At 36.2% G+C, this 25030-nt stretch overlaps 4 protein-coding genes, 1 long non-coding RNA gene and 1 pseudogene across 5 annotated transcripts; 2 read left to right on the forward strand and 4 right to left on the reverse strand.

Moving 5' to 3' along the window:
* Window positions 1-1321: 1321 nt before the first annotated feature.
* LOC125583634 lies at window positions 1322-2579 on the reverse strand. The gene is made up of 2 exons (XR_007320678.1): window positions 2293-2579; window positions 1322-2152 (listed from the first exon to the last, which is right to left on the reverse strand). It is a non-coding gene; the product is annotated as an uncharacterized LOC125583634 (long non-coding RNA).
* A 1149-nt stretch (window positions 2580-3728) lies between these two features.
* Window positions 3729-7523, reverse strand: LOC106415128 (MDIS1-interacting receptor like kinase 2). The gene is made up of 2 exons (XM_013855750.3): window positions 4625-7523; window positions 3729-4192 (listed from the first exon to the last, which is right to left on the reverse strand). The coding sequence occupies exons 1-2, from the start codon at window positions 7419-7421 to the stop codon at window positions 3903-3905; spliced, it is 3087 nt and encodes a 1028-aa protein (XP_013711204.2). The 5' UTR covers window positions 7422-7523; the 3' UTR covers window positions 3729-3902.
* A 5261-nt stretch (window positions 7524-12784) lies between these two features.
* On the forward strand, window positions 12785-13393 carry LOC106413164. The gene has a single exon (XM_013853987.1). It carries the CDS (start codon window positions 12785-12787, stop codon window positions 13391-13393), a length of 609 nt encoding a protein of 202 aa, XP_013709441.1.
* A 2260-nt stretch (window positions 13394-15653) lies between these two features.
* Window positions 15654-17103, reverse strand: LOC125583635 (probable F-box protein At4g22165). Its single transcript, XM_048750924.1, has one exon. The coding sequence runs from the start codon at window positions 16905-16907 to the stop codon at window positions 15702-15704; it is 1206 nt and encodes a 401-aa protein (XP_048606881.1). The 5' UTR covers window positions 16908-17103; the 3' UTR covers window positions 15654-15701.
* Window positions 17104-18608: 1505 nt separating this feature from the next.
* On the forward strand, window positions 18609-20031 carry LOC106412376 (short-chain dehydrogenase TIC 32 A, chloroplastic-like). Its single transcript, XM_048750927.1, has 6 exons — window positions 18609-18820; window positions 18892-19084; window positions 19197-19244; window positions 19409-19490; window positions 19577-19711; window positions 19831-20031. Exons 2-6 carry the CDS (start codon window positions 19032-19034, stop codon window positions 20029-20031), a joined length of 519 nt encoding a protein of 172 aa, XP_048606884.1. The 5' UTR covers window positions 18609-18820; window positions 18892-19031.
* Window positions 20032-23845: 3814 nt separating this feature from the next.
* Window positions 23846-25025, reverse strand: LOC125582954 (annotated as a pseudogene).
* Window positions 25026-25030: the final 5 nt, after the last annotated feature.

A 25030-nucleotide genomic window follows, 5' to 3' on the forward strand; every position in this document is an offset into this window, starting at 1 on the left:
ATGTTAACTATTTATTAAAATATTTTTAAATCATTATAAACTCACATTGATTTGTAGTACATTATATACGTGATTGTATAAACTCACATTATAAACTCACAATTTCTCCAAATTCCAGCCATCTTTATGATCAATACTCTACGGTGTTTTGTTTTGGGATGGAGATTAAGAGAGGCTTCGGGTTACTCAATATATACTATCCTCTTAACATTAGGTTTATACTTTCTCAGTTTTGTTAATTAGGAAAGAACTCAGTAAATGGTAGGCTAAAATATCCTAAATCTATATTATAAGGAATGTACATTGAGTTTTGAATTTTTTTTTATTACTTATTGAAAACTTGGAAACCAAGCATATACAAACCGGACATAATAAACTACAATAAATTCAACGTCTAAGATTTCATGTTTATGTGATAAATAATTGGGCACGTCATATTAGCTCCAACTAAAAACACTACGTGAATACAACATCTAAATGGTCCAGTTCGTCCCATGTTCAATACGTAATCATATTCGGACAACATATAACTAAATTGGTTCCTTATTGTGATCATACAAAACGAAAGCTGGACACATACATGTGATCATACACAAAAACGTGATTTTTTTGTACCATCTGAACATACATGTCATCGTACACAAAAACGTGGTCAAGGTTGGAATAAAAGGAGGTTGCCTTATGTTTCTTGTGGCTAGCTCTATGGCCACCTAAAGCCTGAAAAGAAGAGAAGGTCCAGTCACATGGTTTGCACTGATAAACGTAGCTGTCAGCTTTACCACCACCGTTAGATGAAGAAGTCTCTAGGAACCTCCTGCTGCTAAATTTATACGTGTTATTGTTGTTTGTTTCGTGGTTAGGTATCTTGAGATGTGGAAGAGAGTGGCCTTGGGAAAGGACGATCAAACAACTGGGTATATCTAGTTAGGTATACTTCTTTAAGAAAAATGAAACAGAGTACTTGAGAGATAAAGTTTCATTTATTTTACGTACTCATCATCTCATGCCATTAGTAACAGCATAGAACCACCATGGTTGTGTTCGTCACTTGCTATCGGGTTCCAAAACGTTTAACTGGAGTAAGGTGATAAGATTTAGAGTTCTGAGAAGAACTACCAAGTAACAGCATAGAACCGTGGTAGACACGTTTGTTCAGTAAAACAATAACCACAGATAATAGAGATGAAACTATATATTACCTCGGGGGGATCAAACACATTAGAAACTCTGGGCATAATGTTTTCGAACTTCCCTAATCATATGAAGTTAAAATGTCTTTTAAGTATCTAACAAACTACAAAGATAAAGACTCGTGTAGGTATGGAAAAAGTATTTACCGTAGGATAAGAAGTTACGCCAAGGTAATATATAGTTTCATCTCTACTGTCGTGGTCGTTAATATGCAAAATATATAAGAATATATATCACAATTAATAGTTTCTCCTCTGTTTTCAACCGATCAAGTTGCTTAAACAGAATCCATGTTGCTTCAAGCTTGATTGCTTGATGCTTGCGGTTGTTACGTTGGAACTTTATTAAGAATTAGGGACTTGTTTCTGTAATCGGTATAGCCTTGTTTCTGTAAATACTCATGTCAACATCCTTTCCTATGCCACAATCATTGTCACTTGATCCAGACTAAGAAAAACTTTCAGAGTCCAGTTCAGTCATCATCTTCATTGCGTTAGCTTTGCTTTCTTTTTCCTCCGTTTCTTCAATCAATAGTTTCTCTTCTGTTTTCAACCGAGCAAGTTTCTTAAACAGAATCCACGTTGCTTCAAGCTTGATTGCTTGATGCTTGCGGTTGTTACGTCGGAACTTTATTAGGAATTAGGGACGTGCTTCTGTACTCGGTATAGCCTTGTTTCTGTAAATACTCATGTCAGCTTTATTATAAATTAGAGGACGTCTCCTTTTTTGGATTGGAACTCGAGAAAATCTCTCCCACGAGACCTGTTTGCACATCCATGCATTTCAGGTTGAGGATGGTTGTGCCTTTCTTCTGAGCGGTTTCGATGTTTCTCGACGTGCCGGTGCTTAGTGACATTGATAACTCGGCTTCTTTCTCCATGTCGATGAGTGGTGCCATTGTTGACACGAAGGATTCGAGTGACATTGAAGATCCTCGATTCTTCGCCATTTGAGAGATACTCTATACATGAACAACACAAACCTTGATCTTAAAATACAAAACGGATGAACAAATTCAAGTAAAATCAGATGAATCCAAATGAATGATTCTGTCCTAATTCCATATAGCCAAAGAGAAAATTGAGGCCGAAATGGTCTTACCTACCAGCTTCGACGATGTTTTTTGCTCTGCGTTTCACGAATTGGGGAATGAAAGATGAAGAAAAAAACCCTAGAAAGAAGACGAAAAGGAGGGAGATGATGATCTATCCGACTATGGTAGTTTTGAAAATCACAGCTCTCTCAAGTTGCTTAAACAGAATCCATGTTGTTTCAAGCTTGATTGCTTGATGCTTGCGGTTGTTAGGTTGAAAAGGTGATAACGTCAAAAAAAAATGTTGTTACGTAGAAAAGAAAGTGTCAAGATTTTTAAAGAATGTAATGATTGCATTAAATTCATATTTTTGTGACAAACATTCTCTGCGTGACACGTATGCAAATTCTTAAATAAAAGTCTCTCATGAAGTCACGTCAGATTTTCACATTACACCGTTAAGGAAACTCTTAAAAGTGATTTTCCTTTAATATATAGGGGATTTTTTTTTCAATTCTAAATTGGTATATATTATAATATATATGTGTCTATCAATTTTTAAAACATAATAAGTTTACGGTATATTTTTTTCATTGAATAGATTCTTTCAAACTTTTACATGTATTTGTATATTCTTCTATATATATATATATATATATATATTTGGATTATTATTTCATTATTAAAATCGTAACTATATATATATATATAAAGATTAGTAAAATATTGTTTTATTGTCATATTCAAAAATATTGTAACATTTCACAAATTTAGAAAGTTTTTTAAAAATTAAACTTTTCGCTTGATAGATTTATATTATCGAGTAAATAATTAAACATTTAGTTTTTGTTTAATTTTTAAAATAAACTATATAGTTTAAAATTTGTTTTCATTGGTTTAAGGTAGTAAAGATTAACCATTGTTAGATAATATGATTTTTGTTATTTAATTTTTTTTTTTATAATTTTAAAAGTTAACATCGACAAATTTTTAAATAATTAACATATGGAGGTATAGTATTACAACATTAAATTATATATATTTAATTTATACTATCTATAAATCCAATGGATCATCTATTGTTTAAATCCAATTATTGATAGCCCAATAAAAATTTCTGGTAGACCCAAAATTTAAATGATAAGATTAGAGATTAAATGTAACATGACTTTTTAAGAATATGTACATTAGGTCCATTTTTTTAAAAAAAAAACCACACATGAATCTTGTGACTTCTGTTTTAATATATAAGAATTCCAATTTCTTTAATCACAAATTTTCTCACCAAGCAAATTTTATGTTGCTCAATGAAAAACCTACATTTGGTTAAAACATATATTCCCTTCCCTTTTTAAAAACTCAAATAGTCCATACACAAACTCCAATATAACTCTAGCTTCATGTAACACCTTATGGATTACCTCATATATTACTTCATGAACTGATACATAACATCTCAGAAAACTGCATGTTCAATATATATTTGAGAAATCATCAAAATATATTTACAACAAAATGAAGACCTTTATATAATTATCTTTAACAGAGTGTAGTGTCAAGTATAACATTCCAAATGCAAAAAATATTAACACAACCATGAAAATACAACATTGTATAAAACTATAAAGTACCGGGCATCACTCCTGGGAGAATCACAAAAGGGGAAACCTTCAAAAGTCTAAGCAAATGCAGTGGAGATAGAAAGCATGGTAGGACGAGAATTTGGATCAGAATGTAAACACAAAAGTGCAACCTTCATGATCTCTAAGATCTCATCTTTGATCTCTGGCGTTGGTTCTGGTAGTCGGCGGTCGGAAATTCCTTTCAGTGACATAGTTCTGTCTAGAGGAGTCGATGAAATAGCTGAAACTAGATCTCCCGGATGCTCTCCTTTGATCACTTCAAGCGTTAGAACTCCAAAACTAAACACATCGCATTTCTCCGTCACTTTCATTGCGTAAGCTAGTTCTGCACATTCAGTTTCATAAGACATTAAACACAAAAATACTTTTAAATTATTTAATATAAAAAGAAATAAATCCAAATTCAAGTTTATATGACTTATATTAGCCTACTCGAATTAAACCGAAACCAAGATTGAATCACAGTTTATTTCTACCCAATTTTTTTCTGAAAACTGAAACAGATTCAGTTTTGTCACCAAATAAACAGAAGTAATTTTAGAACTGGAGAAATTTAATGACATTTTGTGACAGTGTGTCAATTATAGTGGTTTCTTTATAAACGTAAATCCAAACCAATGTCATAGTTCAATTTTGGTTTTATCCTAAACCGACTCACTCCTACAAATCAGTTAGTCATTTAATCATAAACCGACCCGGTTAATTCCTAAACCAAAGATCCACTTTAATGTTAAAAGGGTTTTAAAAAAGAAAGTACCTGGAGCAACGTAACCGTAAGTTCCGGCAACGGCAGACCAATTCGATGAATCCACTTTGAGAAGCTTGGCAGTACCAAAGTCGGAGATCTTCGCTTCGTAATCATCGTCGATAAGAATGTTACCACTGCTAATATCACGGTGCACAATCGGCGGAGACCGATCATGATGCATATAAGACAAAGCATGCGCCACGCCTTTCACCACATTGATCCTTCTCCTCCAATCCAGCTGCTTCGCTTCCTCGTCGTTCCCCAATACTTTCCTCAGACTCCCTCTCTCCATGTACTCGTACACCAGGAAAGTGTTGCGCCGATTCGAGCAGAATCCGAACAGCTTCACCACGTTCCTGTGACGGATCTCCGTGAGCGCTCTGATCTCGTTGAGGAACTCGTTTCTCACCGTAGGTTTCGAGATCTCTTCGTCTGTTGTCTCGTTGAGCTTTTTCACCGCCATTGTTATCGCCGGGAGCTTCACTTTGTACACTTTCCCGTATCCTCCGATTCCGATTAGGTGCTTCGGATCGAACTCTCCTGTCGCTTTGATGATCTCTTGGTATTTTACTTTCCCGTCGAAGCTAAAGATCGATAGCGTTTCTCCTGATTCCGTATCTGCTTCCTCTTCGATTTGGGGCTTTCTCTTGCGGAAGCAAACGAATATTCCCGCGCAGACGGAGAGGATTATGATCGCTCCGATGATCGGGACTAGTATGTAGATGAGCAGGTTGTTGTCTTTGTTTGATTTCTTCTTCCCTGAGGGAGTGATCTCACATGGCTTCAAGCCTTGAGTTGTGTTACTGCCGCATAAGTCTCTGTTGCCTTCTAACGCATCTGGACGCGCGTTTTTAAACGCTGCGTTATCCGGGATCGGACCTTCGAGGTTGTTGTGCGATACGTCCACGTGTGTTAGTGACTTCATTTCGCTGAAGCTTGATGGAATTGGACCTGAGAGGTTGTTGTGTTGGAGGTAGAGTTTCTCTAAGTTCTGTAAAGAGGTGAACTGTGATGGGATTTCTCCGTCGAGGTTGTTGTGGCTGAGATCAAGAGTTTGTAGCTGTGAGAGTTTTGTTAACCCCATGGGGATGTTTTGATCCAGATCGTTTCTGCTCAAGTTCATGTAGTAAAGCCTTGGTAAGGAGTCGAGCGTCGCCGGGATTTGGAAGCTGAATCTGTTTGAGGAGAGGTCAAGATACTCAAGATTGGCTAAGCTTCTGATTCCCGAAGGGATTCTTCCCGAGAGCTGGTTCCCGTTAAGCTGGAGTTTGGAGACGCGAGTAAGTTTGCTGATTGTTTCTGGCAGCTCGCCGGAGATGTTGTTGGAAGATAGATCGAGCTGGTTTAGCTGTGTCATGTTCCATATCTCAGGTGGGATCGGTCCGGTGATGTTGTTGTCTGTTGCGATGAAAGCAACTAGCTTTCGACTTTTTTCCCACTTGGGTGAAATCTGTCCGCGGAACTTGTTGTTGCTGAGATCAATGAAGTTGAGATTCGGATACTCTCCGAAAGACTCAGAGATGTCTCCGGAGAAGCTGTTACCTTTGAACCTTGCTCTGATCAAGCTTTTGCAGTTTGTCAAGCTTATAGGAATGGGACCTGAGAGGAGATTATCATCTAGCGTGAGATTCTCGAGCTTGCCACTTCTGCAGATTGTTTCAGGCAATACACCGGTGAAGTTGTTGGTGTCGAGTTGCAGGACGGTAAGCACCGAGGAGTTAGCGATTCCCGGTGGGATCGGACCTGAGAGATGGTTATCACGAAGAAACAGCCATTCCAATTTGGTTAACTTACCAAATGAACCAGGAACAGGACCAGTGAGTTTGTTCTCACTTATCTCCAAATCAATCATCGTTTCCATGTCTCCTAGCTCCTCAGGGATCGAACCAGTAAGCTTATTCAGGTAAAGATGAAGAATGGCCAGGTTTTTGAGGTTTCCTAAGGAAGAAGGAATCGAACCGGTAAGGTTGTTTGTGTGGAGGCTAAGTGTATCTAAAGCGGACATATCACCAATCTCAGGAGGGATTTCACCAGTGAGGTTGTTTTCAAACATGTTGAGAAGTGTTACATTCTTCAACTTTCCGAAAGAGGAAGGGATTTGACCGGTTAGCTTGTTTCTATCTAAGCATAGCTCAGCGAGGCTAGATAGGTTTCCGAGTTCAGGTGGAATAGGACCAGAGAGGGAATTGATAAAGAGGTAAAGGTTAGCTAAGTTGGTTAGGTTTCCAAAGGAAGAAGGTATTGGTCCGGTCAACAGATTGTCGTACAAGGCTATCTCGTGAAGTTTAGTTAACCGACCGATCTCAGAAGGAATCGAACCGTTTAACTTGTTCTCGACAAGATGGAGAGTTTCTAAGTTACTTAATTTGCCTAGCTCAGATGGGATTTCACCGACCAACTGATTAATGGACAAATCGAAGTAGATGAGTTTAGAGAAGTCTCCGAACTGAGGTGGGATGGTTCCGGAGAAACGGTTCATACTGAGATCAACATAACTGAGGTTCGGGAGAGCAGAGAATGGGAAATCTTGGAAAGTACCTTCGATGTCGGTGTTTGTAAGATTCAACCGTATGATGCTGTTTCGTACGCAAGAAACACCGTACCAACTCCTACAAAAGCTTGTGTTTGGATTGACCCAAGATGACAGCTTTGAAGAACTTGTCTGGTTTGTGAAAGTTGACTTCCATTTTAGAAGGGCATTTGCTTCTGACACTGTTGCAGAAGCAGTAAGAGAACAGCTCAAGATTGTGAAAATGATCAAAAGGAAGTGAAGATCATCACCACGAGGCTTGTCTTTACAAGCCATTTATCTTATTTCTTCTCTCTTCTCTCTCTTTTGATTTTGAAGTGATATTTAGTGAAAATTGAGTTTTTTTTTTCTGGTTTGTATTCATATCACAACGCAGGCATTATCTAAAATGTTTTGTCTTTTATAAATCTGCAAACTCATTTCGTTGACTGCTAGAGGCGAATCAGTCGTCACTTTGAATTTTCTGTTAAAAAACAATTCATTCCAAATTTTAAATATTGGCCGCTTACTTTGTCAAATTTCGAAATAACAATTCTCAAGTTCGCATATAAATTTAAGTAAATTTTATAAGAAGCACTTGCTTGTTCTTCTTGCATTGAAAAGCACTTGCTAACTTCTTGTGTTCATATTCGATTCCTTCGATTAAGTCATTGTTTTCAATATATGTAAGAAATTAAATAAATGATTATAGTCAAACTGTTGAAAGTTTGATTTTATAAACTAAAAAAGGGAATAGGATTGATGGATTACAACGGATCAACAACGATGTTCAATGTTCACTAGATAAATAGTAATTTTAATTAATTTCATTTCAATGGTAAGAATAATTATTTTCTCAGCCATCTTGTTCAAAATAATCCTTATTATTGGTGACTAGGAATACTTTATACTACTTAAACTACTAATACATTATTTACGTTAACTAGAAAATTGCATAATTGCATAGTTATTACTATATATACAGTATGTACCCTGGATCAGGAATGTAAAATTTAGGGGTAAGCAAAATATTCGTAAATTTTGATTCGATTTGTTATCTGTTTCAATTCGAACAACAAAATCTAGATATTCGTAACTCTATGAAACAAAATAATAATAGTATACAATATCTTTAAGAAACGAAATAAATCACAAATAGTAATATTTTTAAAAATGGATATTTGATCCGTTATATGCATATATATATATATATATATATATATTTAGAGAATTATATATATAATTTATATTAATATTATATTTTATATAAGTTTTAGAGTATTTTTATTTACTAAATTTATCATATTATTTATTAGACTTAAAAAGTAAATATATTTTTAGTTTTGTAATACATATTTTTATTTTATATTACTTTTTAATTTAATTTTTAATTTTTAATTTATTTTTACAGATCTAATTAAATTTTTATAAATTTTTGGATATCTGAGACATCGAATATCCTAGTAGCTACGGATCAAATCGGATCTGATTACTCAGACGAAACGGACCAGATCACGAATACTTAAAAAAAACTCGGATATCCGATTCATGACCACCCTTAAGTTTAACGGGACATCGAATATCCGAGTAGCTACTGATCAAATCGGAACTGATTACTCAGACGAAACGGATCAGATCACAAATACCTCAAAAATCTCAGATATCCTATTCGTGACCACCCTTAAGTTTTATGGTATTTTTATTTACTAAATTTATTATAAAATGTAAAATACGGGCGCACCTACCCACTAAAACCCAAGCATCTCATATTTGCCATGAAGTTCTAGTCAAAATAAAGAGATATATACGCCAAAGATGGTTGACTTTTAAAGTCAGGCGCAAATAATGGTGTTTACAACTAACTCCATCAATGCTATGAGCTATCACATGGACCTCTTTATTTGAATGTTGATTTTTTTTTCCTTGTTCAAGTATTTAACTAGTTATTTAAACTAACGTATCTGCCCATATTAAGCTGTTGGAAACAAATTTTTTTTCTCTCTCTTCTCCGTTCTCTATCTAAATCTTTCACGGAGGAGATGATGAGAAAACTCAATCTCTCTTTTATTGTCTGATCATCTTGATCAGATTCTTTGAGAGAAAAAGCGAGGGAGTTCATCCCTTTATCTCACTGGTTTCTACTTTCGGTGAAGGTTTCCCGAGGTTCGGGCTTTTGGTTCCAGCATATAGTGGTTCCTACAACACGATATGGCTGGCTTATTGACTCCGGCGATTCACTTTTCACTCTAGTGATGTCGGCTGGAACCAGGGTAGCGATTTTGAATGGTTTACGGTTAAGATCTGAAGCGGTAGAAGTTTCTGCCTTGTGTTCGGTGGTTAGGCTCCTGGAAGAGATCTCGATTTAGATCGATTGAAGCTCTCTGAGAACGAACACAAAGGTATGTGTTACAGACGATGAATTTCCCTTACCTTCCAACATAGTCGTTGGAGGTTCCTTTCGTCGTGGTGGTCCCGGGTGATTCCGGTGGTTTCGAGAAGTTTAGTCCGATGGAGACGTCGGGCGGTGAAGAAAATGGGAAGTTAGCTGTGTTTCCCGGCGAGGTTCCGGCGAAACGATTCGTGTCTCTCCGGAGGAGGAGAATACGAAGGGAGTTAATGACACGTGTTGCCTCGTTGTTGAGGTTCTAACACCTGTCTTTCGACGTGTTAGGTTTTCGGTGAAGCCCGGATGGGCCTTCGTTTTGGGCTTTTCCTTATGTTTTTTCTTTGTTTTAGTTTTTTCGGTTGGGCCTTGGTCTTGTTCTGTATGGACTTTGCTTTCTGGACTTTGTCCATAAATAATAATACTCAGATGGAAAAAAAAAAAAACTAACTTGTTACAAAAGCTGGAGGTCTTTTTCACTATTATGTGTGGGGATGTGTGAAACCAAGTCTCTTCGTGTAGAAAAAAGGGCGTTAGATTAAAGGTTCTTGTAGAAAAGAAGGGCCGTTGGAAGAATTTATACAAAGACAATTAGAAAAGTCAGTCGACACGACAACAAGGGTATAAGACTGCCTAGACCGAGAGATTAAGCTTCATCGTTTAACACGAATGGCTGGTATTCTGTTCAATCTTTAAAACCATAAACCAATCATCCTTGAGTTCTAATCACTTAATTAATCAAAGCGCCTCTAAAACCACAATTAGTTCGGAATCCATGAGTGGAGTCATGCTTGTGGGAAAAGAAAAAAAGAGAAAAAAAATCATGCTTGTGGGTCACAGAACCAAATAAAGAATTCCAATTCCAAAATCTTTGAAACAACCTCTTCAACGATTGATTTTTTTTCTTGGGGGCAGACCATTCATTAAGCAAAATCAGAGTTTAGCCAACAAGAGGCATAATATCGAGAGCAGAGCGGCTTTAGCTATACTATCCGCCTCTGAATTACATAACCTTGACATAAAAGAAAAGGAGATAGATACAAAGCTTTCACGTAGAACTTGGATGTCACGAAGAACACCTTCAACTTCCACACAACAGCTTCGGGAACTAACAAGCTCCATAAGGACTCTCGAATTAGAGAACAAGCTCAACGACTTGAGTCCACGAGATACTGCAGATATCGACGATTTAATACAAACAAACAAATCAACATTCACCACACCTCTGGTTAGGCAAAGTATAAAGCATGTAGTCACAACATATAATAATTACATTAATGCCTAACATAACTGTTTATGTTAACAATTGATTATGTATTCAACTATAAGCTACACTAAATCTAACAAAAATGTTATAATACTAGCTTAATTGTTATATTGCACAGTTCACATGTTCGTCTAAACAACCTTTTTTAATATGCTAGATATTTTTTTTCATTTTTTACGCATACATTTTACAAACAGGTTATTCATTAACTTATTCGTTATACTAGCTTAGGTTGATACCCACGCATTACGTGGGATAAGAAGGGTGTAACAATTATATATCCAAAATAAGGCTGTTCAGTACGAATTTGGGTCTGATTCCGGTTCTGGTTCAGTTTTTTGGTATTTTGGTTTACTAAAGATGCCATATTATAATTATATCTACTTTGGTTCGGTTTATATACTGTGGATTTTTGGTTTATTTTATTTTATACCAAAAGATTTAAACTATATTTATCTTTGTAACATTTTTTCAATTTAATTTTGTATGATTAAAATTTGAATTTATTAAACAGTACTCTAATTTTTAAGTAGGACTAGATCTCGACCCGCACAACCGTGAGGATTTTTGTTTTCATTTATTTTTATATAAATATTTTGTTTTCAATTCTAAATTGGTATATATAATATAATAAGTTTACGGTATGTTTTTTTCATTGAATAGATTGTTTCAAACTTTCACATGTATTTGTATCTTCTTCTATATATATATTTTCGGATTATTATTTCATTATTAAAATCGTAACTATATATATAAAGATTAGTAAAATATTGTTTTATTGTCATATTCAAAGATATTGTAACATTTCACAAATTTAGAAAAAATTTAAAAAATTAAAATTTTCGCTTCATAGATTTATATTATCGAATAAATAATTAAACATATAGTTTTTGTTTAATTTTTAAAATAAACTATATAGTTTAAAATTTGTTTTCATTGGTTTAAGGTAGTAAAGATTAATCATTGTTAGATAATCTGATTTTTGTTATTTAAAAAAAAAATCTTTACAATTTTAAAAGTTAACATCAATAAATATTTAAATATTTAACATATAGTATTACAACATTAAATTATATATATTTAATTTATATTATCTATAAATTCAGTAGATCATCTATTGTTTAAATCCAATTATTGATAGCCCAATAAAAATTTCTGGTAGGCCCAAAATTTAAATGATAAGATTAGAGATTAAAAGTAACATGACTTTATAGGAATAGATCCATTAGGTCCATTTTAAAAAAAAAATCACACATGTATCAAGGTTATGACTTCTATTTTAATATATAAGATGTTTTATCTATTTGATTTAACTATCAAAATAACTATTAGATAAATCATAATATTAATAAACAAAACTACCGAAAATAACAATTCCAAAAGATTAAAAAGGACAAATAACATACTCTGTTTTGATCTAATAAAAAACATCGGCCTTCAAAACAAATACAACTTACTTATCTAGAACATAGTTTATATAAGATTGATAGTTAGGTTAAAGTGATACATTCATTAGCATTAACTACTATGAAATTCAATTATTAACATTTTCCTTAAGTACAAAAAAGAATTAGGCAATTCCTTGCTTGGTGCCAAAGTATTTTTTAGTATTAAGTATAAATTACCATATTTACCTACTGAAGTATTGTGTAGCAAGCACAAGTATTCTATATATATAATCATTTGTTTTATGTTTGTATATTTATTTATTTCTTTTAATAGAAAAATACATAAATTATATATACTTACATATTCTGTATGTGTGTATCACGGTAATACATATTTTGTTTTTCATTCTAACATTAAAAGACCAACTTTGGCGGGACTTTGGAAATCAAAAACATCTCCTAAACTAAGACACTTTCTCTGGCGTTTCATGTCAGGAGCTCTGGCAGTGAAACAACAATTATGCTCACGAGGTATTCCGATAGATCCTTGCTGTCCTCTGTGTCGCCAAGGCCCAGAATCTATCTGCCATATGCTCTTCCACTGTCCATCAGCGAAAGAAGTATGGGAACGATCGTCGATTCCATTACCAGAGCTGGTTTCTCTCCCACATCAGTGTTCTTAAACGTTCACTATCTTCTCGCTTGTAGTAAAAAGAGTTCAGTAGATCCAAAGCTGCATCTTGCTTTCCCATGGATCCTTTGGCATATCTGGAAGAACCGCAACCTGTTCTGTTTTGAGCAACGGAGCAATAATGCGGAAGCTATTCTTAGCAAGGCATTGGAGGAGGCCTCGGTCTGGCTCCAACTAAATGCATATGTTCCGGTAGACCCTCCTGCAATGGAGTTGGAGGTCGTAGACTCACATTCATGGAAAAAACCACCGTCCACTGATGTCAAATGCAATGTGGGTTCTGCTTGGTCAGCAAGTAACAGCACAAGTGGGGCAGCATCGATATTAAGGGATTCAGGTGGGGAAGCGGTCTTACATAGCAGACGTTCCTTTGTGGGTGTTCGTTCTCAACTGGAAGCAGACTTGATCGCTCATGTATGGACTTCAGAGGCACTTAGTGACTTGAAGATAAACAGAGTGATTCTTGAGACATCCTCCTCTCAGCTCCCACAGTCTTTGCGCGGGACCTTGGAATTTACACACCTTATGGAAGAGGCTTAGGAAAGCGTTGGACCATCTGAAGTGTCACCACATACTAGTACTAAAGGAATGTAATAGAGTGGCCTCGACTATTGCAACAAATGCCCTACAAAGTCAGTGGCATTAATCTTACCTATCAGCGAATGGGCCAAGATGGTTGGATGCTAGTATCAGAAGGGAAGCATCTCACGCTATCTAGGAGCCCAGCTATCATGTACCTTGACGATCCATGAAGACCTTTGAGCAGGAAGAATTCTATACGTATTCGTTTTTCTTTGTTTGATTGTTATGTGTCTACTGGCACTTTTATTTCTGTGTTCTCAGATGTTGACAATTTCTTTCTCGACAACCGGTTTGGTTGTTTATCCATTATGGACACACATTGACAAAAAAAAAGTATGGTTCTGTTCAATTGAAATAAAAATGATTCTTAACCAACATCAATAATAGACAAACCATATATTAATTATATTTTCCACTGATATGGTTTTCAAATATTTTTCGAATGAAAACATGCATAGTGTATTGTCGTTCTATGATTTGTCTAATTCTCTTGTGATTTGTTCTTCATTTCTTTACGGCGTAGGTTTAGATTTTGGAAGAAACGTTTGACAGCTAAAGAACCTTACTCATAATATAAAGACAATTTTCTATTTATTATGCTGAGGAAACTTTGAATAGCAATCGATAGGGCCAATATCATTTCTTAGTTTTTAATGTATGTGGTCAGTTTTGATCAAAACATTACCTATGGAAATCTATATTACATATTTGATTTATCATTACTTTACACTCATGAGGTTTGGTGGTGTTTTTTTGTATGAGAGAATGTTGAATTGGGTAGTAAATGATTTGGTCCATATGTATTAGGCTAGAGCTAATATTACACTAAGATAATGAAGTCAAGAGACGGGTTCTTATATTCCGTTAAGAACTCCACCCCAAGAACCTTCCATTAAACATGCTCTAAGTTTGGTTAAATTCTTTGTAATAATGTCACATCAGCAATTAAAAAAATTAAAGAATTAACACATAAGCAAAATTATTTTTAAATTAGTACCAAATTAAGATTACAACTTTTCTAAAATCCTCAATTAATATAGAGGGGACATGTTCTGTTTATATTTTTTTTTAGTACAACCATTTTAATATGATAGGTTCCTTTATTCTTCTTTCAGACATCTCTATGAGGAAGATATTATACGGCTCAGATTGTGCGTTATATCTAATGGTTAATCAGTCTTTCACGAGCATATAAAGCATGTTGACAATGATTGCCAATTGATATGAGATGTGAACGGCTCCATTATTACCAACCAGGTTTTTAAAATATTCAACTGGCTGAAGTTTTCGCGGAGACTCTAAAAGGTAAACATTTTCAGAAATTTTTTTCCAAGTTGAGAGTTTTTGATCTTAACTCTCCAATTTGAGAGGGTGATCTATCCGTGGGCTGCATCTTCCCATGGGGATTAGTCTGGGCCCCATCATAGGTCTGGGATACTCCAGCTTAATCAAAAAAAAAAAAAAAAAAAAATTTAAGAGGGTGTTATATCTATATATTTATTTATTTATTTATTTATGTATTTATATTATATGTGTATCTAGATCTTATGTATTAGGGATACCTATATATACTCTGGTTGATTGACCTTAGTGAACACAAGGAAACCTTCGTACTCTTATAGGATTCTTCACAGACTTCACTCCTGGAGTTCCCAACATTTATGATCGTCCATACTATCTGGAGAACCCAAGGATTTTTGTTTTCATTTTCTTAGGCAGACTTGCAGTTTTTATCACATCCAGAAGATGGCCAAAATTTACATCAAAGGGAAGCCATTCTAAGGACACATGACAAATAGTTTAGTGCGTGAACCTGTAGTGGAATGACATCCGAATAGCACATGAAAATAGTTTAGCTGTTGCTTAAGGCATTCAATTAGGAGGAGCGGTGAACTTCACAACAGCAATATGGACCGACTTTGGCAAAACAAAACAAAAAGAACGCTAAAGCGATATTTGTTTTCGGGGAAAGGTATTAAAAATTTTGGTAGAAATCATGGTTTCAGCCTTTCCTTGGTTTGGGGAAGATTATTTTGGAGCTGAGACATAGACAACTCAAGGGGTTGTTGGTCTGTAAACAAAACAAAGCCAAAGTCAACTAACTTTATGAGTGTGGTTTCGGTGAGGCCAACTTTGCAGAACCAAATAGAGTTGGGAGCCTGAAATAGTTTGGGACATTCGTTGGTAAGAAACACAGTTGAGATCATCACTAGCTAGATAGAGTAAACAACATATTTATTGAAGAGTAGAACATATTTAAGATTAATCACGTTAGCCTAAAACTTGGTAAGAACCATCGAGCTCTAGGGAATTGAACTGAAGAACAATCAAATTTGTGCAACAGCTCTGTTTTCTGTGTCTCGAGGTTAAAAAGAAATATGTCATGTACGTCCTTTCCATGACTAACACTGAAGTAGACGGAGTTTTTAATGAATCCATCAGTGTCATTGGCGAGAACTGTGATGCCTTGATCCAAAAGCATTGACTCGTCACCCAAAGAATAAATCAGATTATGTTTCTTCAGGAATCCTGATGAATAGACCTTGAAAACACGGAAGGGCCAGGTTTCAGACCTCGATCTCCACAGTTTTTCAACCTTGAGGACTTCTCCTGTTACTGTGACTACAAGTTTGGTAGCAACAATGCTCAAGGAATTACTTCGTTGACGAAGTTGGATACCTAACCGAAATCTTTCCACAATAACCCCACACTGAAAGGTTTGTTGTGGAAATTCTCCAGAAAAATCGAAGATTCTGAACTGACCAAACAAGCTTAAGAAGTAAAGCTTGGAGTCCCTGTAAACCATGTCACAGCAGCTTGAGGTTTCAGGAATTTGATTCCACGAGGCATCTCCTTTTCTCGAATAAACTACGCACAATCCACGCAGCTCCCACGACACAACATATTCTCTGGTTTTCTCATCAATCCAAAGCACTGGCGATCGTAGACGAATACCTTTGTACTCTTTTCCGTTGTGGCTCGTAATGCGAAACACGTCATCATCTAAGGTTCGCTCCATCTTTGTCACTCCATGCTGTGCCTCCACAGGAGGTAGATCGATCCTCTCATGTGTAAAGAGATTCACAATGTAGAGATTATGCATACGGTTGCACATCAAGAGCCAGCTTCCGTAGGTCTCCATACAAAAACTCTTTGCGAATTCCAGACCAAGATCTTGTGTTCTGTAAAGTCTATCTTTTTCCTCGAGATTGAACAACGTGCAAGAATTGTTGTCGCTGTGGTTGTCTTCGGGGAAGAGAACCAGCCAATGGGTCTGGTTTTTGGGCACGCATTGTCTCGAAGAAGAGTGCCACGACGAACATACCGATTTTGCTCGTCGGAAATTAGCAAAGCTGAGGCGTTTGAAAACAGAAATCACGAGATCATGAGAAAGCTCGGACCAGGATTCGGGTGTATCTCTTGGTCTGAGACGTTCATGAGAATTAGGGTTATGCTTCTCCTCTATCTCCATATCGAGACCATTGTTATTGACGACGCGTCAGGGCTTTATATGGGCTATTAAACATAGTCTATTTAATCCAGTCAGCCATGTATTCTGTTTTGGTTTTGCAGAAAAAATAGAAATGAGAAAAACGTTTACAGGTTTCTAGGGTATGCTCTATTTTTGAATGATTTTACCGGTGGCAAGAGGTAAAATATGGATGAATTAGTGAGATAACTATTATATGAGATAAAAGATTGGGAAATTTGCTTCTATAACACACACAAAAATTTAATAATTGACTGTTTAACTAATTGACCTAAAAAACTAAAATACAAAGTATATCAATACAATACTAAAAGGGGAATAAGGGCTCCCCTCATGCTTCCACATCCTCAAAAATAATCAGCCAATCAAATATCATTTTTTTGCCACATCATCAATCAGCTTTCTCAAAAGAATCGCGACTCTTTCGATTGTCGTCTCATCTTTTCTCCTCAAGCAAAAACGTTTTCAGACGATTGTCTTCTCAACTCCCATGCTTTCCTCCATCACTCATAATTATCTATTAATCCAACCCATAGAATCTCTAACAATAGATTGATTCGTCTGTTTGATTCAATTTCATCACCATCCACAACCGAGACGACGACGAGGACGAGCAGGAAACGCGAGACTTGGTACCGTCAGATCGACTGGAGAATCTGTTCCACCAGTGAAACTGTTCTCAGCGAGGTTAAGCCTCACGAGGTTTGTGAGACTGAACAAGCTCTCGGGTATTTGCCGGAGAATCTGTTTCCTTGCAGGTAGAGGTGACGGAGATCGGAGGAGGTGGTTAGATCGAGAGGGAGAGAGCCGGCGAGGGCGTTGAGACAGAGGCTCATTGTTCGGAGACGAGTTAAGTTTCCGAAAAACACCGTTCGGGATGGTGCCGGAGAGAGAGACGCCGGGAGACGGAGGGCGGTGACTCTGTTGTTGTCGCATTTTACGCCGGCCCAGTTGCACGGCGAGGTGTGTCTGATGTCCCAGCAGAATGTGCGGCCGCCGACGGAGGAACGGAGAGAGAGAAGAGCGGCTCTATCGGCGTTGAGGTCTTGGGTTGAAGGGAGAGGGAGAGAGAGTAGGAGGGTTGTGAGGAGAACAGAGAGAATCGTCATGGAGGAGTTGGGGAAGACTCGCATTGTGCGATGATTCATAGAAGGAGAAGGAGAGAGAGAGAGAGAGAGAGAGAGAGAGAGAGAGAGAGAGAGAGAGAGAGAGAGAGAGAGAGAGAGAGAGAGAGAGAGAGAGAGAGAGAGAGAGAGAGAGAGGAGAGAGAGAGAGAGAGAGAGACGGTAGAAGAAAGAGAAGGCTCTTTTGCAGAGCTGTGGTTATAGAGACTGAAGTGAAAGCATTCAACAGCCTAATCCTAGATGTAACAAACACTGCTGCAGAATGAAAATGGAATCATGTAGGTTGGTTCTGCTGGCTCTGCTGCTGCTCCACGCACCCTCTCCTCTGATGCGCCTGTGCTCGCTTCAGAGCCGCGACCAAAGCGTTGGAGAGCGAAGGCTGGGTCTGAAACAGAGGGTTTGGATTCGTGGGAAGCCTGTTGAGAACAACGTTGAAACAGAGCTCGAGAGCTCGGCAATGGAGAGAAGGATGAGCCATTTGTCGACCGAGGGATGTGAAAGGATGAGACTTTAGACATGCCCGTCGGAAAAGATTGGATTGTTTTGTTTTTATTTTTGTTTTTTGTCTTCACTGATCCCAGAGTTGCTGAGAGAGTCTTATTGATCGTTATAACACCAAACCCTTCATTTAGCTTTACAGATTGGGATTCTAAGTTGCAGCAAACGATGGTAGAGATGTTTCCTTTAAGATCAGCAGATGCTGCTTACGGAAAGATCAAATCTATGCTCTCTACTCTTGGTGATACTTTTACTCGGATCATTAGCCCAAAGGTATTGCTTCCTCCATGAATGTGTTCTTTGATGTTGGTTTGGCCTTTAAGACACATCTTGTGACCATGTAGGAGTACCAAAGTTTCAGAATTGGTAGTGATGGGAACCTGTAAGGTGTTGGTCTTTTCATAAACTCAGAACCAGGAACAGGTTACCTGGTTAGTAACAAAACACACATCTTGATGAGACCAACGTAGCATGAAGTAGATAGATGTTGTTTCATGGTAGAGAGATCAATGTAGGTTGTTATGTCTTGCATAGAAGGTAGCCCGCACCTCAAACCATGGACGATTATTTACGGTGCCAAAAGCAAAACGCTTATCACAGTTTCAATGTTTCTTTCTCATACAGCTTAGTTTTGTCTGTCTTTGACCAGATTCGCCTCCCTATTGATGAAGACCGGTGAACACAAAACGTCTAGGAGGTACCATTTCTCACTATAGCATAACTACTTCATTGCTAATCGTAAAGTTAAAATGTTTACCGTATTGTTTGTTATCGGTTACCAATGTGATAGTTATTCTATCATCATTTCAAAAACGAATATGCTTATATTTAAGGCTGTGGGTTTGTCTTGCGTGTTTGCAGAAACTACGACGCGACCCGAGCTTACGCTCTCTCCAAGCTAGCCAACGTTCTCCACACGATAGAGCTTTCCCTGGTTCTCCATGTAATTAGTCATTAAAACCCTTTTATTAACTTTTTTTTTCTAACAATATAATATGACTTCTGACAATTTGACTAATCACTGTATAGAAAATGGATGCTAATGTAACTGCAAACTGTGTTCATTCTGGAATCGTGAGAACGCGTCTCACAAGAGACGGAGACGGCCTCATCACTGATTTTATCTTTTTCTTGACCTCCAAGCTTTTGAAGTCCGTTCCTCAGGTATCTTAAGTCAAATCAATACTTGATCGATTTTCATTTATAAATCATATATTTAAAATTATCCAAATTAACGTACGACATCATAAAAATAGCTTACTGATCCTGTTAATTATTTATAGGCAGCAGCAACGACATGCTACGTAGCAGCGAGTCCGAAATTGAGGAACGTGTGCGGCAAATACTTTTCAGAATGTAATGAAGCTCGGACTTCTAAATCCGGATCGTGCAATCATAAAGCTCAGAGACTGTGGACTGCTTCTGAGTTGTTGGTTACTCCACCTTCCACTCCCAATGTCCGAAGTAGCCTTGCAACGTCCTAATTCTGTTTGAGCTTTGACTATTTTCTTCATTTTACATCTTCCCGTGTTGTTGTTTTTTTCTTCCTGCAAAATATATTTAATTGGTTAAGTTTTTTTCCAACCTAAATAATAATGAGGATATGTTTTTGCCATACATACAACTCCTTCACGTAAAAATAAGCTTTAATATTTAGAAAATAAATTTCCCCAACTGCAATATTGTTGTTGCAAAGCTTGGAATCCTTGATAAGATTGATAAAGGAGAATCAAAATGAGAGCACAAATTCCTACCAAAAAAAAAAATGAGAGCACAAATATGTTTATAGGGTGGAGAATATGGAAAATGAGAAACATGCTTATATTTGAAAACAATAGAGAACACAGAATCTACCTTATAAAGAATACGATCATGGACTTAAAGTTATGGAAGGAGGCAATGAATATAAAAACTTGAAAGAAGAAGATACGTCATGGATATCGTCAAATGAGAAAATAGAAACAGGTTAGACAATGTACAAGATGGAAGCACGTACTTCCAAGGAAATTTCTCACTGGATCAAACTAACTCCTCACTCGAAGCAGCGGCAATAGCTCTACTAACGGCAGTCCAACAACTTGGGAGGCTTTCTTACAAGCATGTAACATTTCAAGGAGACTGCAAAGTGTGATGTGTTGTTAAAGCTACTATTTATGTTAACATAGAGGCCTAAGATTCAGTTTCATTTAATATATATATATATATATATATATATATATATATATATTATATATATATATATATATATATATATATGTGTGGAAGACGTAGGATCCACTCTCAAAAGATTGAATCTCCCATATCCAAAGAGAACCACACTGCATTGTACATTGTTGTTTACGGTAAAAATTCAGCCGTACCAAAGGATAGCACATTAATGGAGCTTGATTAAGCAAAAGAGCCACATTTGAGTTCTTAGAACATGGACGTAATGAGAAACATAAGGGACCAATGAATCAATAATAATCATGCTAGAAACCACAATAGCTTTACGTATTAGCTTATAGTCTCAAAATTGTAGATAAAATTTCATTTTTTTTATTTTGAGCATAACATATATATCAAAGTTATTATTATATATTTTTGTATATAAGTTTCATTGTTATGCATTTAGAAAAATGCTGAGATAAGTAATAGTAAGTGAGTTATAGCAATTATAAGTCAAATTTTAATAGTAATTATCCGCGCGTAGCGCGGGGAAAACGACCTAGTTTATGTAATAATGCTAATTTAAGTTTAATCCATATAAGTGGCTCCCAATTATTTATTAAAATAAATAAAAAGTAAGTGACTTAATAATTATGGCTACAAGGTGATTTTCCGTGCTCATTCACGGATATAAATATTTATAAAATAATATATTATAATAATAAATTAGTTTATTTTTATTTTCAAATCATTTGTTTTTTTCTCACTCCCTCCAACTTTTAAAGGTTTATCATCTAGAACTTGTGTTCTTTTTCTATCTTTATGCTTGTTGTTAGCTAAGTGCTTCATGTCCTACTTGTTTTTCACTTCATGTAACTGTTCTTTTAACTTTAATTATAAAGCTTTTTAAAAAACAATTAATCATTTTAAAATTTATATTAATAATATTATGTTGTTTGCTGACAAAAAAAAATATGTTTTAATAGACATGTGATTTTCGATATATAACATCTAATTGGTTTGATTACCACTGGGATATATTAGATTGCATCAATTTCTTCGAATTCAAACGTTATATTTTTCTAAATATATTAAAAACATTATATGTTATTTACATTAAGATTGGTTATTCTCTTACATATCTAAATATATTTTAGTAAGATTATGTTATAACGTAATATATATGTTATTTTCAAAATCAAATTGAAAAGATTAAACTAAAGTGTTAATCGATTCAAAATTACACAAATGAATATAACGATAATATTTTGAAATCTCATACATATATTTTAAAACGAAGTAAATTGTAGCAATTAGTTCATATTTTATATTTATTTGTTAGATCTTTGATTTTGGATATAAGAAAGAAAACTAGATTAATCCAATTAATCATTTTGTGGGTATATTGAGTGACATATTTTTTTCAAATTAAAGTACATATTTTTTAATTCTTGTTAAACCAAATTGGAATGATTTTATTTATCGCATTAGTTCAGTTTTTTCATTTTTGATGGTAAGAATATTTTCGCATTGTTTAGAATAATTTAATATATGTTTATTTTCCAAAAATATATTAAAAATTATTATTTTATTATTGTTTTTGACATCAAAAGGCTATTATATTACTCAAACTAGAGGTTGTCTGAAATCTAGACCGGAATAAAACAAAACAACCAACAAAATTAAATCACAGTTAAAAAGTCTGAGCTATCCTAGATAACCATATGTTGTCGAGTTATGCTCTCTTAGCATGTGGGAAAATCTTGAAATCTAGAAATCGTCTCTTAAGGATTGTTACCTCCCCTAGCTTCGTCGAGAAATTCAGCCATGCTTTCGGGTCCTCAATCATCGATTAAATATCCTTGCCGTCTGTCCCAAAGTTCTGGCAGTTTGTGTGTTGAAGCATGGTGTCCATTGCGCAAATTAATGCCTTCAGTTCTGTGTGCAAAAAAGATACGATTTTTTTGTTTCTCAATTCCAAGAGTTGTTCGTTCCCATATTCATTCATCCATATCCAACCATTAACCACTACATGGTGTCTAGTATTTTTTATTATTTATTTAATTAAATTTTATATTGATATATCTATAAAGTAAGAGTAAAATAATTTTTTACATGTTTAATAAAATCTCTTTTGGCCATTTTTCTGTTTATGCAATTTTTTGGTTAAAAAAAACCTATTTTATGTTCTTTTAAGAAATTTGTCCTATTATACAAAACATATTTATTTATCTATAACTTTATAATTAATATACTAGAAAAGTAGATATTCATAATGATATGATGCATAATTAACTTTGTATTTATTTAAAGATAACATATTAAACCATTTATATATATAAGACATAAGTACTTCCCGAGTACATCTGTTTATCAACTTCCTATTTTGGAAGAAGAAAAACGTGACCTATATGGAACACTTATTGAAACCTTTCCATGGATCTTATGGTACATTTGGAAGCACGTAACGATAAATTGTTCAATGGTAGAGAGGTATCACCCATTGACACCCTTCAGCTAGCTTCCGTCGAAGCCGAATGCTGTAGGAAAGCGAACTTACCCGAGGACGAAGAGGAAGAGGGAGACACGATCTGCTCCATCAGTTACCTTGACTCTCCCTGTGGCCCCCCAACGCCCGACATGTCAAATCGATGCGTCATGGATCGATGATGGCACGGTCAGTGGACTAGGGTGGTTCTACAAGGACCCAATGGAGTTGAAAGATTTGGATTACAAGGATGCCGGAAAAGTCTTTCAGCCCTCTATGCAGAGATGGAAGGACTTATATGGGTGATGTCTTGTTTACGAGAGTTACATTGCACCGCGGTTTCAAATGGAGACGGATTGCTCTGAACCTGGTGGACATGATTGCAAACCCTACCGACTGGCCGGCCTTTGCCTCTGAGCTAGTTTCTTTCCGACTTCTAAGAGAACGGTTTTTCGGAGCTCAGCATCACCCGCATACCCTTACGAGTACAGATTTACGTGCAGATTCTCTCGCTAAGGAGGCGAGATGTAGCGGTACTCTTTTTCCCCATATAGATCAGATCCAGCGCGGATAGAGCGTCTCTTCGGAACGACTCAGATCCGCCTACCACTTGATTTTAGAAGATGGGCGTCGCCAAAAAAATATTATATATAAGTCAAAACTCAAGTAGTAGATGATGCAATGGCATAAAGGGGGAACATGCGGTGAATCGCAAGACCCGTTTATTCAGCAACATTGGTCTGATCTTCTGTCGATTCAACCGGTAACCTCCAATCATTGATGCACAAGTAACCAAAGTAGCCAACACTACCTCATTCAACACAACAGCGAATGATATTGCTGGGCAAATTCTTCTCCCAGCTCCAAACGGGATCAGCTCAAAATCCTGACCACGGAAATCAACAGAAGAATCAATGCCTCTCCGGTCTAAAGTCTTCCACGTCCAACCCCACGTCAAAGCTTCTCTCCCGATCGCCTAAGCACTGATCAGTACCTGTGTCCCTGCGGTATGTCGTATTCTCTTAATCTAACATCATGTGTTGATTCATGAGGAGCCATCAATGGAAGTGGAGGATGTAGCTAAGGGTCTCTTTTGATCACAGCTTTTAAATACTTCATGTCTTGAATGTCTTCTTCTAACACACTCGATCTCCCCTTACAAATCGTACGGACTTCTTCTTGAAGTTTTGTTAAGACACTCTCGGTGACGTAAAAGCTCAGTCATCACCCATTCCATAAGTGTGTACGAAGTGTCCGTAGCACCCACAAAAACATCCTGAAAAAAGCAGAACAAGAAATGTGTTAATACACTGAAGCATCATTGAATCTGAATTCATATTTTCTTTCATTTACCGATATTATTGCTTTTATGCTGAGTCGGTCGAGTTGGAAACCAACGCTCTTATCTCTCTGAATGGTTAGCAATACATCCACGAAATCAGTCCCATCTCTGTCACCATCTACATGATCGTCAAAAACTTTCTCCAAGAAACTCATCAAAATCATTTCCTGTCTTTTTAAGCTGACTATCCAGACCACGGATCCAATCAATCCACGCAAGCCAGGGGACATAAGTACCCACACTAAAGGTACCCAAAATAGCCTCGAGAACCTTTCTGTTAACTCCTTAAAATCTGTTTCACAGCCGTATTTCTTTCCCAAAGCAACTCTACATATAACATCATTAGTTAAACTCGACAAGAGCTTGATTAGATTCAACGGCAAAGAACTTGATTCCGGATATTTTCTATCATCAGGCTGATCTCTCTTTTCTCTCACGTCACGAAATGACCGTACGACCATTTGTTGCTGAGGAGATGGACGACCACAAAAACTCTTCATTTGCC

The sequence above is a fragment of the Brassica napus genome, chromosome C3 (assembly GCF_020379485.1).
Source record: "Brassica napus cultivar Da-Ae chromosome C3, Da-Ae, whole genome shotgun sequence".
Classification (NCBI taxonomy): Eukaryota; Viridiplantae; Streptophyta; class Magnoliopsida; order Brassicales; family Brassicaceae; genus Brassica; species Brassica napus.